Source organism: Zootermopsis nevadensis, unplaced genomic scaffold, assembly GCF_977971745.1.
Source record: "Zootermopsis nevadensis isolate Lab colony 2312 unplaced genomic scaffold, Znev_1.0 Znev_ptg000024l, whole genome shotgun sequence".
Taxonomy (NCBI): Eukaryota; Metazoa; Arthropoda; class Insecta; order Blattodea; family Termopsidae; genus Zootermopsis; species Zootermopsis nevadensis.
The window spans coordinates 7,022,471-7,044,215 of NW_028259156.1; the positions used below are offsets into that span (position 1 = coordinate 7,022,471).

At 37.1% G+C, this 21,745-nt stretch overlaps 2 protein-coding genes across 3 annotated transcripts in view; one reads left to right on the plus strand and one right to left on the minus strand.

Annotated features, from left to right (window-relative positions):
* The window catches only part of LOC147872771 (uncharacterized), a 113,142-nt gene that overhangs the window by 23,268 nt on the left and 68,129 nt on the right, over nt 1-21,745 (minus strand). The gene's annotated exons all lie outside the window — the stretch shown is intronic.
* Nucleotides 142-8,106, plus strand: LOC147872773 (ribosomal protein S6 kinase alpha-4-like). The gene is made up of 6 exons (XM_087354929.1): nt 142-236; nt 602-752; nt 1,735-1,896; nt 2,250-2,306; nt 3,128-3,212; nt 4,108-8,106. The coding sequence occupies exons 1-6, from the start codon at nt 160-162 to the stop codon at nt 4,305-4,307; spliced, it is 732 nt and encodes a 243-aa protein (XP_087211055.1). The 5' UTR covers nt 142-159; the 3' UTR covers nt 4,308-8,106.

A 21,745-nucleotide genomic window follows, 5' to 3' on the forward strand; every position in this document is an offset into this window, starting at 1 on the left:
ATTTATGTGTATATCAGCTGCTTATAATTACATAATATATGCATCAGTTACCGAGCGTACATCAATTCTTTCTGTTTCTGGAGGGTGCAAAGAAATGGGAGTGGCTGATTAAAGCTCTTGTCCTAATCTGAATTGTTGCAGGCAGCTGATTGGTGGAGTATGGGAATTGTCGTGTACGAGATGTTGTCCTACACCAGGCCCTTTGAAGAAAGGAGCAACATTCAGACATTGTTTACGTGAGTCTCCTTATTTGCGAAGAGCAATTTTTTTCAACAAACTCCTACACACATTAGTTTGACCCTAACAGAGGACCAGTTGTTATCCGTTTTAATGCCACTGAAGTTCGCGGAGAATCAACTTCATGGAAGAAACCAAAATTCAAACAGAAATATATCCGATACAAAAGATTATACAGGGAATCAATTAAATGTGAGGGACAGGGAAGGAAACGGAAAACAAAAATAAACAACCCAAAATGTTATTATAGATGAACCTGCAAAACCTATTTCGGTCACTTAGAATAATTAAGTCATTTAAAGGAACAAAGAAATACTAACAGGGAACATAATGGCAGATTTACTAATTCGATTCTCTTTTACAGCAAAATTTTGACTCAGGAGCCGGTCTTCCCGCCTTTTTTCCCACCATGTGCGTCGCACCTCATAGCATGGCTGCTGGTGAAGGACCCTAGAATGCGCTTGGGCGGCGGAGCGAGGGGCGCCGAGGGAATCAAGAGCCATCCTTTCTACGCCGTAAGTTGTCTTCCCAAATCTGTTACCATAAAATATTGTACAGAAATAATTCAGTTCTGAACTGTCTTCTTCCTGGACGTAAGAAACCAAGGTCCCGAAGGACGATCGGATAATTGAGACGACCATCGAAAAAGACGATGGTAAGGTTCCTGACGCCACTTCCTACATAGCCCCACGCTTGTCTGGTCTCTGTAAGACTTTAAGTTTGTTCCGTGGAAAAAATAAACTACTTTCTTTTTTCGCTCGACATTTAATGAAAGAAATCGCTTCGTTATGAGAAATTGGTAACTTCAGTTAAAAAACTAAAGTAGATCTCCGCTCGTCTTATCGAAGGCAATAAAAATTACTCTAAAGAGACGGAGTGCATAAAATTCGATCAGGAAGTGCGACTCATTCCAGAAGACGCCGAGTCGGCCGATTACAAAATGGAGCACGTCCTATAAAATTGAACGTCGAATAACTGAAGGTCAGACAATCGGGACTAAAATGTATTTCTAAGGAAGCAAAGTGCAGTTTCAAGGTTTCTAGAAGTTGCTACTGTTTCAAAACTTCAGTAAATAAATAAAAATTGCGGTCTGCATTCCCAGCAGGAGGCAGTCCTTCGCATAGGGAAATTGCCAAGGGCCCCTTGCATCCAAATTGTCATCTACGAAATATTTCGAGCTCAGTGACATATTGAGGGACCAAGAGACAGACAACGCAAAGAAAATTGATTGTTATCCCAGAACAAACCGTAATATAAAAGTTTCACGGTATCTGATCTGAAATTTCTTTCATGTACAAATCTTATGGACACGACTAGACATCTTAAAACTTTCCTCCCAGTAAATGCGACGTTACAAAACACTTAAAAAGAAATCAACAATTTATATCAACGCAGAAGACTTAATTTCGTAATCCCTGCAATTATAACAAACTGAGGTGTTCTCTTGTCGGCTCCGCCAGAATTCTTCACTCTGTTATGCTTGTGCTTTGTCTACAGACCATCGACTGGGTTCAACTGAGAGGGAAGAAGGTATCACCACCCTTCCTCCCACATCTCGACATCATCAGCGCCGATGATGTCGATGAAAACCAGTTCGGGGTGGCGTCTGACCCTCGGTCAGCGGGCACTTGGCGTCCAAGGAGCGACGACCCTTTCAAGGTGAGAACACGTAATTTTCCTACTTTTATTGCGTGTCGCATCAGAACAAGGCTACTTACCGGCCCTCTTAGAACACGTGTCGGAGGCTGAGGGTCACGTTCCCTTCGAGGTGTTACAGTCAGTAATAATTCTGATGTCATTATTAGGCCTTTGCCGATATTTGTGCACCGTAACTCTGGTTTGACAGAGAGAATTTTTATTTTCATGGGCTTACTCTCTGTTTTACAGTGAAGATACGAGTTTATCAACTTCTTTCCAAATACGCATTTTTCTGGTCTTACAAACGCCGCAGTAAAGACGTTCCAACACAAAAAAATTTTGCTTAACTGTGACTTTTCTAATTTCTATTGCAGAACTTCTCATTTGTGTCGCCATCCTTGGACGAGACCTCCCTGGAGCGTGCAACCACAGTAAGTGTTAACACTTAACCTACATTAGTTTCTCAGTACCTCATTCTACACAATTTACGCATTGCAAGTTACAAAGTTAAGTAAAAATCCTCTACTTTTGCCTCACATGATAAATGATGTTTTATTACTCATCTTTCAACACACGCAAGAAAATAATTAATTATTAGAGAAGCATTCGTAGGCTCTGACAATATTTACCATTTTCAGGCTCTGCAAGAAAGAGTTCTTTTGCTGTGTCGCTTGAATATCACAACAATATTAAAAATGTTAGATTAATAAATTAAGACCACAGACACATCTCGGTCGTCTCTGGCAACCTGGAACTTACTCCAATCATGGCGCGCTGTACTCATCAAATGTCGAGCAGCTTACCCGAAGTTATATTACGTATTGTCGTAAACAAGAAAAAACAAATGGAGCTAAAATGACCATAAAACCGCCGTTTTACCCGACGTGTTCCTTTTTTGTCTTCTGCTACATTTTCTTATTTCAAATTCGCTTGTGATCGTTGTTAAGTATTTGGGCAGTGTTCGCACTGAAGCAACTCTGGGTTGCTGAGTTCGTCGGTAAATCATCTTTCATACTGACGAGGGTGAAATGGCCTCCAGGTTGAAAATGACTCTAGTCGCGCGACTTAACAGCAGGTGGCATCGAAGACTAATTCAGTCTGAAATGGTGCAAAAAGGCAGTTCTGTTGAGTGCGTAATGCTAACTGCAAAAACAGTTGCCTCGAAGTTGGGTTTTGCTGCAAAGAATCACTAAAAAGGGAGAATGTTGAACAAACTACTACAAGCAACTGATTCCTGTTTTCGTGTCAACAGATTGAGTATCCAACAGCGCCGCTGTCAAGTGCCCCATTGGCTTCCTCACATGACTGCATCCCTGAATCCACCAATCAAGGACCAGGTGAGATATCTTATTTAATTTCGGAACTAAGCGACCTGCTTACATCCAGTTCCCCAACACTTGCAAAATATCAGATGTGCCCAGACAGTGGAACTCCGTCCGTGTCGATGTCGGTCTTCTAGTTTGTATTGCCACCCGCATTGAAGTTTGGTCAGAGCAGAATTCAAACAAATTTTGTATGGAGATTCAACAGAAAACTGCAGAGAAATTAGGATTTTAATACGGAACTCCTGTAGAATGTTACAATACCGTCGTACAGAACACCCATGTCTGATCTGAGTACCTCCACCCAAAAATGCTTCCACTGCATAAGACAACTAATCACTGAGCAACTTTACTACATCAACTTCGCACTTTGTGTTTTCTCTGTGTCTCTCAGCCTCTGACCTCGATATTAAACTCAAATAACTGCTTCATCTGCTTGTAAAATTTATTGTTTCGAGTTACGTAATTAAATTCAAGTTTTGTGAATTTGTGTACAATATTATATTATATAAATATAACTTATATACTCGTGAACAAGTATCCCTTTCCAGAGTAAAAGTTTCTTTGTACGCGTTTATAACACTGCCTGAAATATCTCGTGCTGTCTTCCATCGCCAGCGCCACGCGTGGTCAAAGTATTCACCACTGCCTCACACACGTCCCACTTACTTCATTAAACTGAATCGTACTAACATTACGAAAGAGAAAGCTGAATTATGATAAAAGTTCTTTAGTTTTAATTGAAAAAACATCAAAATATTAGGCGCAGTCTTCAAAGAATATTAAACCAGTTGTCAGCACAAAATATAATGAGGTGGGCTAAAACAACAATTTTCACACGTTAATGTATTAAGAGTAAGTTTGATTGTCCCATGAACATAAAATGCGATTAAGAATTTTTCATTTGCAGACCCTGCATGTGACACCGATCACCCCTCGAGGATCCCAGAGACGATTCTGAGGATTCTGATACCAGCACGAGGGGTGGTCACAGAAGATCGGGTTCTGCAGATAGCAACGCATCAGCAGAACCCGAGGAAACCACAGAAGAGGAGGCACGTCCTCAGTGCTGAAGACGGCGGAGGCCAACGGAAGAGAAGAATTGTGTGAGGAAACATGCGTGGATGCAGCCAGAACAGAGCGGCGAAGAAGAATCATCCTCAATGCTTCCTGTAGTGGAATGAAACAGCCTGCAGAAACATCGCAGCCACTGATTCTCCATTACAGTAAGCAGCAACTGGCTTTTTCAATGTGTAACTTCGGCTTACTGGAATAAGCAGCGTCATGAAATGTTGGTTTCTGGATGTTTCAGCAAGCACTTGCGTTGTTATCTTCACGGGAAATTAGGAAGCCTCCTTTTAATACGGCAGTGGGTGGTGGTGGCATGACTAGAATAACTCAGAAGCAACGACCTATTCAATTAAGGGGGGAAACACTGCCACTTTCTTCATGTTTACCTGTTAATCTAGGCAAATTCCTTCGTCCACGATTACAGTATTTCTGACCCCCAAATTCAATGCTTTTCAATTCCTCCACTTTTTCAACGTTAGGTACTGTGGGCTATAAAAAGTAGTTAAGAAGCCTCTTAGACAGACATTCCTTTTTCGATTTAGTTCCGTCCTTTAATAGAAATCTTCACACTTGTATCTCTAACCCTTTTTTTAAAATGAAATATAAATTCATTCCACAACTGCCTAGCATCAAGAAAAAAATTATAGTAGCTCTGGGCTTGGATTTGCAAATTCCGTTCCGTCAGAGCACCACATAATCTGTAAAAGGTAACTTGGGGAACTACTCCTCGCATGTTCCTCCACTCGGCCCATTACCTAGCAACAAGCAACAGTTTCCAAAGACTAAATTTCTTACCCGTTCCTTTCTCGCTAACATTCCTCCATCTTTGCCCACGACCCCACAATATTTAATAACCAATCTCCCTAAATCCTCTTTTAATCACTAGCCACGGCCTATTTTACTGTTACTGAGAGAAGTAAGCCGCCAGGTCACAGGATTATCCTTGGTATGAGGGTCGTGTATTTCCCACAATGCGCCTTACTCCCTGACTCTGTGTCATCATAAATACGTTTTAGATATTTCATAACAACTTCGAAATTCCGCCTTTACCCCGGGCTAGCGACCACGTGGCTAGGAAGGGAGGGGACAGGGAAGGTTTCAGCAGCCACTTCATTAGGATGACAGGGACAAATTCGCTCTTCACCGAAACCTTCAACATTGAACACTGCTCATTCTCCGACGAAGTTACACTTGAAATTCAGATTTCTTTTCATTCCAGAAGACCGAACATCATCCACTGCTTGTTGATCAATTTGCACTCTGCATATCTTGTGTTTCCCCAAATACCATCAAGTTGCAGTTTTTCCATTTATATGTCCCCACCTCTCCCCTGAAATAGGCAACAAGAAACCAGCCTAACTGTGAGTGAGCTCTTGTCGGTAAATTTACATCTGCATCATTTCTCTCCCATTATTCTTGATTATCGTCATCCTTCCACTGTACATTCAAGTTCTTCCTTTGGTTGTCAAATTTTGTAAATCTCTGCAGAGGTCATAAAAATTTCGTGTGTTCTGGTATCAAATTTCGGCCGTTTATCCAATTTAGGATCCACGTCACAATTTCGTATTTCACTGTCGCATTCGACGTCTACGTTTGTCAACACTTCAAAACGCAATTCATTCATCGAGGCCTACATAAATATTCCTTTTCAATTTCCAAATTTTCGTCAGCAAGTAAATAATTAAATTCTGTAAACCGTTTGTTTTCTCAGCCTTCCGATGTAATTTCCACGCGTCATTTCACGTTGGCAGATTTAAGTTAAGTTTCTTTGTAGGCGTTTAATTTCTTTGAAAAATTATGCAATTCTTAATTTTTTGGAACTCATTACCTGATAACTGCATACGGAATTGTATTTAACGTCTGTCATATCGATATTAAGAGGTTAGGATTCCTCTTCTATTACGAAAAGAGTATTCCTGTGATTTCTTTACATTGCTCCCACTGGCTGTGATATATTATCATAACTTTCCATTAGACCTTTCGCGAAAATTCTACTTCTAATCAGATTATCGTATACTCCGTTGTAAGCGATTGTCCCAGCTAAATCTTATCGAGATTTATATTTCAGTCTATATTCGACCTTCATGACTAACGATAAAAATTGCAGTCTTCATCTCTGCGGCCCCCAGCATACACTTACTTAGTTTATTTGTGAATTATACTTTTCAGTTCTCCTTAAATCATAAATTCAGCTGTCGTTATTTGCGTAAATCGTCCTCCAACCTCATGAAAATATAACAATAACATAATTATTTATATGATAGTGTTGTGCACTCTTGATTCCCTTCAATTAGGACAGTCAGGGCACAATAAAAATTTCCCTTCAAATCTTAAATCTGATCCGCCAGTCAGCTGTCTGCAGTTCCGACTGTTTCATTGCTCCGAATAAAACGTATAATTTTTCTCTCCATTACGTCACACAACCCCGGTGCAGATTGCTAAGGGAAATAAAAGATGTGCAGAGAGCAAATCTTGTGGTCAACAGGGGAACAAGTCTCCGTCGTTGTCCGTACAAAGAGACAGGCTGACCCCATTCTTAGTCTTGAGAATTGCCTCCATAAGATCACCTTGATATTACCCTCCCATCCCCTCTTGGTCTGCCCAGTTATCGTTTTCCAGAAGGATTTCACACAAAAACTCTGGACTCACCACTTGCCTCCCCCATTCGTGCTGCATATCCAGCCCATCGGACCTTCGTACATTTCACTATCCTTATTATGCTAGGTGACTCGTACAACTCACGCAGCTATTGTTTATAAAATATCCTAAATTCCCCACTTACTATATACGTCCTAGGTCGAAATATCCTCCTGAACACCGTTTTCAAACATTTGTAATCTACGTTCTTCCTTCAAAGTAAGAGACCATGTTTCACAACCATAAAAGACAACAGGCAAAATTTTTGAACTCGATAAATTCAAGCGTTCCCCGAATGTATTCTACTCTTAACTTCTTCATGGACCTCATTTCTATTTGTTATTGTTGTTCCCAGATACTTACATTTGAAACATTTTCAAATGATGTGTAACTTTTAATTATGTTCCGCCACTGCTACTGATGTACTACGACCATGTATTTATTTTTGTCTACATTTACCTTTAGACTTATGTCCTTGCTAGCCTCTAGGACACTTTCTGTATTCTTGGTTATGGTACCCACACAACATCCCCCAGCAAATTGACATCATCAGCATAGGCAAGTACATGGTGCAGACCATTTTATTTTAAACCCTCCTGAATCCCTCTGACATTCTTGATGACTTGTGTTAGAGGAAAAATAAGCAGAATTTTGGACAAAGCATCTCATTTAACCAAAATAATGTATCAGATCAATAATAATTACACGGTGTCCTTCAAGTCCAGCAAACCGAAGTTCATCATTACAAAAAAAAAAGTTTAAATTGTCCTGCACTTTTTTGGTTCATCCCGTGCGTCTTTTGTCTTTAGTATCGCGAAAACGGTTAACGAGCTAAAAAGTAGTTGCCCGCATCATTACGAAGCCGCACGTAATATTCCAGTTTAACTTCTTCATACGACTGCGTTCGCAAATAATTTTGAGTAATAACAACACTTCGTGCTTCTTGCATTCCTACCACACTAACACATTATTTAATAAGTAATCCTCGGGATGAGGTACTTTTGGGACATACTGTATGTAACATGAAAGTGCCATAATTGTAAAATTGGTACATTGGTCGTATGTTTGTTATCATTATAATGAAGGGTTTACTGCACAAACATTACCAGACAGAACATCCAAGTTTACTCGGGGCTTTGTTTACATTTTGTTAAATCCTATAAAATAATATTCTACTAAATAAAGCAAAAATTACATATAATATATTTAATTTCATATATATTTTAACAGAGGAATAAGAATAACTACAATTTAAAGATGTCAAAGATAAGTTAGTGTTACAATTTGAAAATTTCCGTGGCTTATCACATTGTCTCATCTACAACAGAAATGCCCTTATTTTGCAGAACCAAAACGTGTATTTTTCTTGTGTCGGTAAAAATAGCTTCGTCACTTCACCTTCGTAATTTAACATTGACCCATTAGCAATTAATGTTATTGGGAAGCTCCTATTTGCAGGCGGTACACAATTCAAATATCCGAATTCAAACAATCTTCTTATACACACGTCTTCGTAAATCACTGACAAATTTGTTGACATGACTTCAGCTGCTCGGCTGTTCAGAACCGATCCATCAAAGTGATTCTTCAGAAAATTCTGCCACTTAGCGATATATGGAAAATTCCTTTTCGATAAAAGTGTGCCTTGTCGTGTTTTTGCACTACGCTCTTCAATTTGTTAGATCACATTTAGATTTAGTAAACCATTCATTTCCCCCTCTCATATCTTTATTCCCTCCTACAATGTTGTAAATACTATTTCATTGGCTTTGTATTTTATTGAAATTTGTTCCTCTCTGAAACATTGGGGGAGTTAAATTCTTCTTCTCCCTTCGTTATTTAATTTGTTTACAAATTCAGAAGTAGGTCTTGTAATTTGTGTATTCCCTGTGTGTGTGTGTGTGTGTGTGCATGCATGCATGTATACATGTAATATGTATGTATGCGTGTATTATGTATGAATGCATGTAATATGTATGAATGCATGTATTATGTATGTATGCATGAAATATGTATGTATGCATGTATTATGTATGCATGTATTATGTATGAATGCATGTATTATGTATGTATGTAGTATGTATGAATGCATGTATTATGTATGTACGATGTATTTATGCATGTAATATGTATGAATGCATGTATTAGGTATGTATGCATGTAATGTGTATGTATGTATGTATATATGAATGAATGAATGAATATATGTATGTATGTATGTATATATGCATGCATGCAGTTATGTATGAATGTATGTATGCATGTATGTATGTACGTTCGTATGTATTAATTTATATATGCATGTATGTATGTAATAATGTATGTAAGTATGCCTGTAATTATGCATGTAAGTATGTATGAATGTATGTATGTATAAATGTATGTATGCATGTATGTATGAACGTTTGTATGTATGTACGTATTACTTTATGTATTCATGTATGTATGTATTAATGTATGAATGCATGTGTGTATGAATGTGTATGAATGTATGTATGTATGTATTAATGTATGAATGCATGTATGTATGAACGTTTGTATGTATGTATTAATTTATGTATTCATGTATGTATGTATTAATGTATGTATGCATGTATGTATTAACGTATGTAATTTCTGTTCATAGAGTTTGTTTAGTTTTCTTTCATTAATAATATTTGTTCCTTACATTTGCCTCGTTCGTATTTATTGAGTTCGTTTCATGCTACTTAATTTATTTAAATATCTTATTTAAATTAGCGTAATTCTTTTTCAGTTCCCGTTTTACTTTTCAAAACTATGTAATCAGGGCCACTTTAAACAGTGGGAAAATTGGGCAGCTGCCCACGGCCCTTTAATTTTATCGGCCCCCTCCGCCCGACCGATGGTACCGCGTTCTTAAACTTGCCCAAAGTTTTTCAAAATTTCTCTAGAAACTTTTTTGGGACGTGTCAGCAGTAAGTCTGATGATACCAGCATTCTTACGGTAAAATTTTAACCGATTCTGCTATTTGGAGCGGGGAGCGCTATCAGAGTTGCACACATATTAAAATGTTAGTTCACTTGTTCTTTGGATGCACCTATTTGGGCTGTTCAAACACAAAGGACGTTCAAAATGTTTTTTATCCGTGGGTAATCTTGGAATTTCACACTTCATCTTGAATGTATAAAATTTAAACCGGGATAATTTTTAGATTATTTCTTTTCACCCTTTCCTGTCCATTCAGTTTTTGTTAATATAAATACATTTTTCGGATTAAGATTTTTAAATCTCTCAGTAGCGTGAATTTGTTGTGAATCCTCCCTCTTTTTAGGAAATGGGACAGCGGACCCCAAGATCATGTTTTTCCATAGCCTCACCACTGCCTTAAAGTGGCCCTGTATGGAAGGCGTGATAATTGTTCATAATGGTTCCATCTTTCGCGTTTGTAATTGTAGTCTGAGCATGTAATAAAATATGTTTGTTCCTTGATGTGAATGAATCTGATGTCCTTACTTGTTGTATGTGTAATTACTCACAAACTTTCTTTTCTTTTTTATCGTTTGAGTTTAACCTTTATTTCAATTTTTACTCATTTAGGAATAACTTTGTAGGATCTGAGGTTTTCACGGCAGTGAATCTGAAGATGGCCGTCTTCTGGGTTGTTGTGCCGTGTAGTCTGGTAAAAGTTTACCGACTTTTCAGAGGTCCTTGCCCTGATGCTTGAGACAGTCAAGGACCCCTGAAACATCAATTACCTTCTACAAGACTACACAGTGCAACAACCAAGAAGACAGTCATCTTTGGAAACATTTTGTGTACAAATGTTTTGTAGAATTATAGAGAGTGAATGTCAAGTGTCTTCGAATTCCTTATGTTATGCAGTCCCACACAACACTTGTTTATTACGCGTTCTTTGCGCAGAGTGCATTATCAGTTGGTTATATCTGTCCGTCAGTCCAATCAATTCAACCCAAGAACCACTGGATGTATCTGGATGAAAGTTGTGCCACTCCACACAATTGGGATTTAATACCTCTTTCTAAATGTAGGCTGAAAAGAACGCATGACGATATTTTGTGTATTCCTGTACTGAGTACAATTTCCAAGGCTCTTCTAACTACAGCAGGACTTCACCCCTCCCTTTATTTCTTCTTTTTCTTTCCTTCGCGTTATATGTCATCATATCTGATCGTTTTTAAACTTGACTGTACCCCATTACAATGTTTCTACAAATTCTTTAAACATTCAAACCAGTAAGTGGCTTAGTTTAATATATTTTCAATTCAATTCATTTATATATTTTGCTCGACTGCACAACAAAAATTTGAAGGCGCTAAACATTCATTCTAACAGATATTGCACTGCACTGAATTCTAACATAAATGTAACACTTTATATATTATTTTAAAAACTGTTAAATATAAAGCCTTAAATCTAAATAGACTTGTTCCTTTTCATGTATTTATTTTTATTTTTAACTAGATAACCTCTCGTATAATATTTATAAAAGTCTTCAAATAAAAATATTTTTCGCTATTTGTACATTATTATTACTCCTTTTTCTCTTTTCCACACCACTTGACACTGTATTTCAAAACTCCTGTGTTATTTATTTGTCATAGTCTCGTCATAGCCACGCCACCGCTGCTCCAATTTCGTTCATGTATCATCTGGGGGAGGGGGGCAATGGTCCAGTTCCACACAGAAATACTCTCACCCAATTGTAGCAATCACAAAATATCTTCATGTATGGCGCAATGCATGTATTAGGGTAATTGTTATTTACTGTAAAGTGTAAATAACCGGTGATTGTATAAAATTCTTCAAAAAATTTTGCTAGTAAATTTGGGTAACAGCCGCTCATAATAAACTTAAATTATACCGTAGGATATATGTATATCATTATATTCACTAAACTATAATAATTCTTGCTATCTTCAAGTACATATTTATTACACGTAGGGAAACTTTGTTTCTACTGCGCGTTTGATAACATGTCTTTCATACGTTGTCCCTGTGGAACTTGAACCGCTAACTCTCCATCTTTCATATGACTAATAAATTAATATGGAGGAGTGGTGGAATTGTGCAGACAGGGTAGAGGCGAAGAACTCTGAAAGAAACCCGTCTTAGCTCTATTTTGTCCACCACAAATTCCACATGGACTGCCCTGGGTGTGAACACGAGCCTCCGCGGTAAGAATCCCACCTCTAGCCCTAACCACCTGAGCTATGACGCGGCTAACGCAAGTGTTTACTTATAGAAGTCACTGTGTGATATATTTTTCGTAGTTTTTACGTCTAATATATCTGTGATTTAACTGTATTTTATAATAAAAAAATTACAAAAAACATATTTTTTTATTTCAAATTTCGATACGACAAGGTGGTTATAGCTCCAGTTCTGGTTAAGGTCGTAAACAGTTATATTTACGACAACTAGAAGGATTCCCAGAATGTATATATATATATAGTGTGTGTGTAAGTGCATAAATATTTATTATTTGGGGTCTACAACAAGGTTTTCGCGCAAATTAAATTTTGGTCCGTATCGCTTTGGTTATTTTCTTATATTATTTTAGTCGAAGATAAATCACACTAAAACTTCTCAAAAACAATTGATTCCAATAAATTCAATATATAAAATAGAGTTCAAGTATATAATTAATTTGGAACATGTGAATCATAATAAAAGAAACAAAAACAGCATATATGTAAGTGTGTGCGTTTTCAAATTTACACGGCGAATAAATGCACTAAAATCCAATCAGGGCTTTAGCTGCGTCAGACCCGAGATAAAAATCAGAGTCTACGATGCGTCTTAGTCATCAGAATCGACATTTAGTGGCAGACCTTTCGTAAGCCTACGTACGACATTTGTATCGTCAATTTCTCTCATCAGAAATTACAATTTATTAATTTATATGGTGCAGTAAGACCTTCTGTTTCTTCATTAAATATGCCGTTTTGCAAATATTTGTCATTCTTTCCAAACCGATGAACATAAAATTATAGAAAACACAAAAGCTGTCAATATTTGTAACATGTAAAATTCGTGTCATTTTTAAAGTAGGTCCTACCTCAAAGAAAACGTATCTGTTAATAACATGGAAGAGGTCCCTATTTGCTCTGAGAACCAACTTAAACCCCGAAAAATCAAAATGCATTAAAACGTTGAAGCACTCTGTTGGTCCACAGTTAATGCTACTTCAAAAACAGCTTAAACGCCAAGCAGGTAAAACGTATGGGGGGTGTGGTGGTAAAACGCCACGCATTCTTAACCTTTACATTTGATGGAGACGAACGGTCAGCTCCAAGTTTGGCTGCTTTATCTAAAAACAAAAAGCCTCAATTAAACAGGAGCCTAAGAGGGTCTGGCAGCTGTTTGCGACGAAATGTCCTTGTCCGGATTTGAATCAAGTTCGACCAGCTTATACCCAGTCACTACTGCCCACTCGCCGAGGTGTTGCGGCTTATCACATTTGACGTGCTCGGTTGCTCTGGGAGGAACGCAGAGTAAACTGTCTCTTATAACTCCGTATCTCTCGCTTCGTGATAAAGAAAAACCAGATTCAAAATGGACCTCTTCACAAATGCTACTACCTATGTTATTTCTCTTTGAGATGTGGCAACCACGTGGAAAGAAATGTTTTGTTACGTCTGTTTTTTTAAATTTTTAAAAATACAACAGCCAATGAAAATTAATGTTGAGTGTGCAGAGCATAGAACGCATTACTAGGAACTTAAGATAGAAGAACAGCGTATGATCATTTTATTGTAATTCGAATTACGGATCCCACTACCCTCGTAAATAAATTAAACTTAAACGAGTTTATCTGATCTAATTTCTCACAATAAAATGTACTGTGAAAATATGAATAAATAAGAAAAATTATGTGAAGTGTCTCTCATGACTCATGTTGAAAAGTTTAATTCACAGCAATTTCGTCTCGTATTATCTACTTCGATCTCCGCAGAAATTAAGTGAAAGCAGGGTTATCCAAACTAGAGTCGTCACGCATTTAAGTAATTTCGATGTAAAAAATTTCTGCCAATTGGTATTCAGCTTAGCTTTAGTTTTCCGCTTAACATACTCGAAACAGCAATCTAACATTCGACCATATTTTGAAAACCACAGGCAGTTCCCACTTTTACGAATGGTTACGTTCCTGGAGACATTTTGTAAAACGAGTCGCTATTTTCAATAAGTGCAATATTAGCTCCGTTACCTAGGAAATGTTTAAATCAGTCATGTACGCCTGGATTTTCCGAACGGCCTCTTCTGATCAAACTTTCCAAACCAAAATTTATTTAAAATTATTCATGGTCAGGACTTTTTCCATCGTCTGTTCTTTAAACCCACGACGTTTCGGAGGCTGGTTCTCTCTCCGAAATGTCGTGGTTTTAAAGAACAAACATGGAAAGTTTTGCCATTGAATAATTTTAAGTGTAAATTACCGTCGTCAAAACCCTTTGGAATCAAAATTAATTTAACACGTTATCTGCTTAAAATAAATCTATAACGTTGGCTTTCGGGTGAGAACCGCGTCGAATGTTTGATATCATTCAACATTTCAGCAGTTGCCATTTTCAAGGTGGGTATGGCGTGGGGCCGTTAATTTCAAATCAGTAAAATACATGTTCCTCTCTCATGGTAAGAGGCAGTACCTGACAACCATGCCAAAAGGAACTTGGAGATACCGGTGAAGACAAGTGACACAAACCGCAGGAAAATATTAGATACAGCTAAGTCCCTCAGAAGCACAATCCCCCAGTGACGTAAGGGTCGAGGTAACCCACAAATCCACAGTAGTGGTAGGATTCTATCTCGCAATTACAGACTAGCGAGTTTAATTAATTGGCCATTCAAACTAGTATGTTGTAGCGGCAGACTTGTCTTAAGGAGGAAGCCGGGAAGAACCTCTGCTTCGCTGCCAGCAGTAAATAAAAGCGTCCCACTACACGCCATATAGGCGCTTGGGGGGAGAAATGTTACAGCTCCTCTCATTCTTAACCTCCGCACCAGATGGGGGTGAGTGGTCAGCATCACGCCCCGGCAGCGCCTTACCCCCGGGAGAGGACCCCGGTACCCATTGGTTAGGAGACTGGGTGGGCAGAGGCTAGAGGAAAAATCCTCTGTCCCCGTCGGGGATCGAACCCCGGTCGCCTCAGCCCTTAGCTAGTCACTATACTGACTGAGCTATCCCGACTCATTTGCTGTCACCAGTAGGAACCTTAAATTGGGTGGGATCAGTCTCGTAGCAGACGCCGGGGTTCAAGGTGCAGAATGCATCGCCTACCTTTCGACTACACGCGTCGTGCACTGAACATATTTATCATCAATATAAATTTCATGGCCTCTTTCTACGCCTCTCTCTCCAAAAGGTATCGGATTCCACCCTCCCTACCTTCGCTTTACTTTGACACGAAATTTCTCCCCATACTCCTAATTATGCAATTTTATTCGTCTGTCGTAACATCAATCCAAACTGCAAAGAATTAACAATTATCATTAAACATCAGTAGAGATATATGTAGCAAGAACTGGCTAAAATCGTGCATGGGTTGTAATGAGAACAGACACAATGATAAAGAATTTTAAGAAATAATTATTTTAATTTTAAAATTTTACTTTCATATTTATGGAATTATATGTTAAGAATGGTAAAAGTGGCAGTTTCGTAAAATGGAGGAACCAATGCACAGATTAAGGCTCAAAACAACCTTTAAAACCATAAATAAGTTTGTGATTGAGTGTAGATGGAAATGTACTTGTATTATAATAAATTTACTATGGCCAATAACATTTAGACAAATTTGTTTGGAAGTTAAATTACGTAAATAAATAATAATAGCAATTAAATCGACATTTATTCTGGGAATGAAATTTTATATGGGGCAGAGTCCCTGTAAGACAGTCTTTGCAACCCATAGATACATTATCAAGTTTACAGAAGACCAATTCCCATCCTAAATCACAGGAATCCAGTCCAGAGCTGCCTTCCCCCCGACCCCCTTATTTTAAAAACTTGAAACCTAACTTACGTTTTGCAACAAGAATTCAAAGTGACTCAAGTACAACAATTAATAATATTCTTGTCGATTCTATGAGCTTTATCCCATCTTCTACTAGTCCCATGACACCCAATATAATATGATTAATAATATTTCCGCAGCAGAAAACAAGAAAAGTAAATAATGAAACAACAGTTTCTGATTCTTCTGAAGACTAAAACACGGGAATCCGCACAAAAGACAAAGATACTAACAATTAGTTTAACTCATGTTTATATACACTTCATTTCCAAATAATTATAAAAGTGTAGGTAAAATTACGAATGACCACATTCCACAAGAATAAAAACATCTTGCAAATATAAAAAGACTCTGTTATCTACAGTAGGAACAATAATGACCCAAAATAAGAGCATTTTATACTAAGTATTGTTAAATATTAAATAATGTTATAAAAGCGGCTAAAAAGCAGCATTACAGTAGACGTATAGAAAACTCAGATAAATAAAAACAACTTGTAACATAATAAACAGGGAGGAATTTCCTAGGCCATCTTAATATGACAGTAGTGACACCACTGAAAAAGAAAAGTGAATTACCGTGACAATATACAGGCCAAGTTTACTACTAACCAACTTTCCTTAAGTGTTTGAGGTTAGGTTATGTCGAAAAAGAACAATTTGGCTTAAAAATGTTTATCCACTGAAGATACAGCATTCAGACTAACGGACAATACTGAAATCTATTAACCACAAAAATTCATATTGCACGAATATTCTGTATTTTAGCAAAAGCTTTTGACTCTATAAATCATAAAATGTTTGTTAAACAAATTACATTTTTCTGACATTCGAGGAATAGCTGAAGAAGGGTTCAGGTCCTTTCTGACAGGAAGGAAATAAAGGGTTTAAGTAAAATCACGTAAAAATAATCAGACTTTTTTCTGAAACTGAAGAACAAAAAAATATATCAATTCCATTCAATGGCCATTGACCTTTATAACATATAAATGACTTTCCTCCAGCAGCAAATAACTTAGCAGAACCCATATGATAACAAAATGTATAACAAATAACTCACCACAACACGTTTCATGTACTCGTATACAAGAGTTACCAAATTGAAGACCACCCAAATTTGGCAAAACGTTGATTAACTGACAGAGTAGAATTTATTTCAATGTAAATTACATTGGAGTCACAGTGATTTAAAGTAAACTATAGTTTTACAGCACATTATAATCACAGAAGAAAGCATCATCTCTGTATTCCCAGTAAGTTAGAAGTTTGGGTGATTTTAATTTTTTCTGAGGAACTGATGGAGTGACAAAGGAGAAATCTTTGTTGCTAGCTTAAATTTCTTTACGTCATGATTCCAACTTTTTATAGTGGATGGAAGATTATTAAGACTTTGGTTTCACTATAGTAAATTAATTTCTTTATTTGCTGAGGTTATTTGTAGGTTATGTTTGTATCTGTATCCGTAGACATCTGAGATTATTTGAAACTTTTATGCTGTCCACTACAAAATGATTTTAATAACACACAGAAATTGCTGGATAGGGAGAATATTAAATTCCTTAAATAATTCTTTTGGATAGTTTTCTGCTGTCTACTGAGTTTCCCCAGAAAATAATGCCATATATCACGATGTTAATTAAATTTGTTTTGTCAAACTTTAATGTGCAAGTTAAGTGAAGCATATTAATTAGTTGCAAGAAAGTAGCATTGACACTCAACTCACTTTACTGCGTATATTTTCATTTTATAATTAACAATGGAGTAATTTGGAGGGGATTTATCTAATATAAGAAAAACATTCATTTTACAAAATAATATTGTTTGATCAATGACTGGTGAGAAATCTGAAATTGTATCTGTTTAAGAGGTTAGGGCTCGTCCATGTGAATGCACATTCTCATCAGTGAACTTCACAGTTTCAAAGTAATTCTGCTATACACTGCGTCAACACAAGGAATAATAATCGGTTTCATAGACCAATTGGTAGACTCTTATATATTTAGAACAGCGAATATTATTCTGGCATCAGAATGTTCATCAGCCTACCATCAAGTCTCGCAAATCTTATAGATAAGACGGCACGAATTAAAGTAGCATTAAGGGTTAAAAATGGCTTATGTCAAACGTAATTCTTATTGACTTATCGTGGTTTCACTGCATTATCCACCTTTTACTGACGTAATGGAAACTTCAAAGCCAGTGGTGTTAGGATGCACCGCTATAAATTCACACTTGCCACAGTTTTAGGCAGCTGGATTCCACACAGAAAGAAAGCTGGTTTGAATAATCACGTCACCAAAGTATTGCAACTTTTCGAATCCTGTCATAAGACAATTTACGTGTTCATCGCACGTAGTTTGAAGACAGAGACACCGTGAAATCTACAAAAACTAAATGTCTCGAAAGTGTCGTTCCAGGGTAATAATAATGTTCAAATACACGACCTTATCTAGGTTTATCTGCACATCAGTCCTTAATCGGTTTATACAAATGTCTGACTAGAATCTTCTCACGAAGGGAATTCGTGGCGTTCAACAATTTATGGGGAATGGCCAATTCTTTCCGATACCTCCCCCACTAGATATGTACGATCATAACCTCTTATTTGAAGACAATTTATTAACCCCTGTAATTTACTTCGCGCCGCAAATAATTAATAAACCTAGATTTATATTATCAGAAAGAAAGCTTTTTAAAGTTACACACTGAACCCATGTTAGATCCTTTATGCATTTTTTGTTTAAACACACAGAATTTAATTGCGGGTTTAGAAATATTATCAGAACAAACAACGATTATTTCTCTAAACAGCATTAGACAACTCATCTTGGAAATGGATACACGTTCTGTTATCTGTGATGCAGACACATCATTTTAAAAAATTATTTTGACAACTTCCGTGCTTAAAATGGGTTTAAATAAGATTACGAACCATAATCATTAAATCCGCAAGTCCACACGACCTTAAAACTCACAAGACCATCAACGTCATATTTACTGTCGTCAAAACGTTATATCTCGAAAACCTCACATTTGGATTTCATATGTCATTTAGATGCATACATAACCTACGATAATTCCAGGTCGTCTTGGAAAGGAGCTAGAAAAATTCTAGTTACATACGTACAGGCAGTCAGAGATTAAAGATGGCCTACTCTTCTTTCAGACGTTTAAAACAATTGAGTCACACTGCGTGCTTCAAACTTCTTTGACCGGACTTGCGTTGTGATACATCAGTCATATTTTTGATTGCAACCTGTGCGAACCGTTAGGATTTCTCATAGTCAATTTCAGATTAAAAACTATATAATAGTGCATTTAAGTCATTTAGTTAGTTTTAAAATAAGGTATTTAATCTGTAGTTTTCTTAAAACAGTGTTTAGTGTAAACATTTGTGAATAGTGAATTACAACAGCAATGGATATCATGGAACCTGATGTTGGCTGTTATTCAAGTACCGGTATGTAGTTTTCATTTAAATGTATTTATTAGTTTCTAGTTTATAAACGATGATAAATATGATTCTGTGTCTTACTTATTGTGTCGAGAGTTACTAGGAATGCCAGGCCTTTCAATTGATGATTACGGTGAAATTACATTAAACATTTTATTACGTAACTGAATTCTATTTCCGACGTTTAGATTGGATGATAATAATAAATCACTTGGGAAAAGGTTCTGACAGATGTTCAATTATGCAATAAGCAAGATTTGTGACCAATAATGCACCAGTTATATAATAAATTCAGAGAGAAAATTGTATTAGGATAAGGTTATGTTTGGCTTCTTCCCTGTGCTTCGTTGCGTCACATTAAAGCCGGGCCATATTGGTTTTTAGAACTTAACATAAATTAATTAAATTCCCATATGAATTGTATATTTTCTTCTGGAGATGATTATCTCAGGGGAAACAATTACTGTGACAGAACACAAACACTCATTCATAAAAACTTCTTGCAGGTTAGGAATTTAAAACAAAACAAATAAAACAGTCTATTTATATTTACTGAAGAAGTATCTGAAGATCCCCCAAGAAAATATCCAGGTAATACGTAAAATTACGATGGACCGGTTTCTTCCTTACATTTACTAATTTGTTATTCACTAATAATCTTATCGTCCGAAGTTACATGATTAAATCTGCAGTTAGCACACAAACAAGTCTTCTGCATTTTGTTAGTTTTCGCACTAGCATTGAACAAAATATGGCCAAGGCCTCCAAACACCGTGGCCCTAAGGCACCGTCTTACAAGCCCAGAGTTGAATGTCTCATAAACAAAGTTAATCTTAAAGGTGAGCGTTTTCATTTTGTAGTAGCCGTGTTAGGAACAAACCAGTAGATGAATATTGCCTCTTTAATAACATTTACAAACCCCAGTTTTTTCAGAAGGTCACTGCCACGACACAATCATGTCTGTACACTGATTATATTTAAATAAATCTTTTCTTACTGTGTATTGCATTTAAAGTTAGGTAAACTCTTTAACCAAATGTTCCCATTCCGAAGCAGATGGAATTAACAATCGGAACTAGGATAAATCATATTGGGATGCTATTGAGTTTCTGACATAGATTTATACAACAATGTGCAGTTGAAAATGGTCTGTGTCCTTAAGCATTTCGTTTTAATTCTGTTTTACAAGGAATGATTCAGAATTGCCTTTAAACAACAGACTGTAAAGACGTGATGTTTGGTATAGACTTTGACATACTACTCTACTGCATTCAAAGTTTTGTCTTACTATTATTTTTCAATTGCTGCCTTATAACGATGTTAAATATACGCGTATTTCACTGGCCTGCCCATATACAAGCATCTCATCGGCACGGCGCCTCAAATTGTCATGAGGCCTTTTAGATTATTTTGCGAGTTTGTATTTCTCGTCTTTTAAAGCACATCACCTGTCAGATTGCAAGTGTCACTATCCACTTTAAGCGGAAGACAAATTACAACGAACTGAAAACGGGCATTGTTAAGCATTCCTTGAGTTCACTGCCGCGAGTTACAAACATAACAACTTCCATCCAGCTGACAAACTAGTCTGCATGTGTCGGAGTAGCTAAATTCAATTGGGCTGTTTATGAATAATTATATGCAGAAATTAATATTATCATTTGTAGGATTCGTCGTTTTCGCAGTGCTAATTCTGAAGAAAACTGTCTTCTGGGTTGTAGCGCCGTGTAATCTGGTAGATGGTTAGTGACGTTTCAGAGGTCCTTGCTGCCTCCATCGCCCTGATTATGGCGGCAGCAAAGACCTCTGAAACGTCGGTAAACTTCTACCAGATTACACGGCGCTACAACCCAGAAGACAGCCAACTTAAAATATTATAATTATTCCAGACTTTCAAGAACAAATTTCAGTCTCCAATTTCAGGTTGCATGAAGCTCTTGATAAGTGACTTCCGTATTTATCACTCAAATGACAATGCACTTTAAGCGGCTAAAAATATAAATAAACACAGCAACGCAGCTGTTCTGCAAATTTACAAATATAATAACATAATTAAACTGTATAATAACGCCTACGTATGGCAAATATTTAATATAATGCATAAGAGTGGGGTTAGGAACTTGAGAGGCCGGGAAGCAGACAAAACTATCTGAGGGGTAGTTTCCCCCTTGATTACAATAAACACTATTTTCAAAAGGCGAATTGCGCGGTTTAAAATGTAGATTTCAGCCTCCGTAGCCACGCGGTCTGAGGCATGGTTCTCGTTGTTGCGACCGTGGGTTCGAGTCCCACTCCAGCCATGGATGTTTATCCGCGTCCCTTCTCTTCCAGTCTGGTGGATAAAGAATGACCACGGAGGGCAAGGCCTTGGTATCTTCGTAAGACTAACC

Excerpts from the sequence above, each read along its gene's own strand:
- LOC147872773 (XM_087354929.1), top strand. The coding sequence starts at position 160 with ATGGGAATTGTCGTGTACGAGATGTTGTCCTACACCAGGCCCTTTGAA. Across the intron at positions 1,897-2,249 it reads GGAGCGACGACCCTTTCAAG|AACTTCTCATTTGTGTCGCC; the intron begins GTGAGAACACGT and ends TTTCTATTGCAG. Across the intron at positions 2,307-3,127 it reads CCCTGGAGCGTGCAACCACA|ATTGAGTATCCAACAGCGCC; the intron begins GTAAGTGTTAAC and ends TCGTGTCAACAG.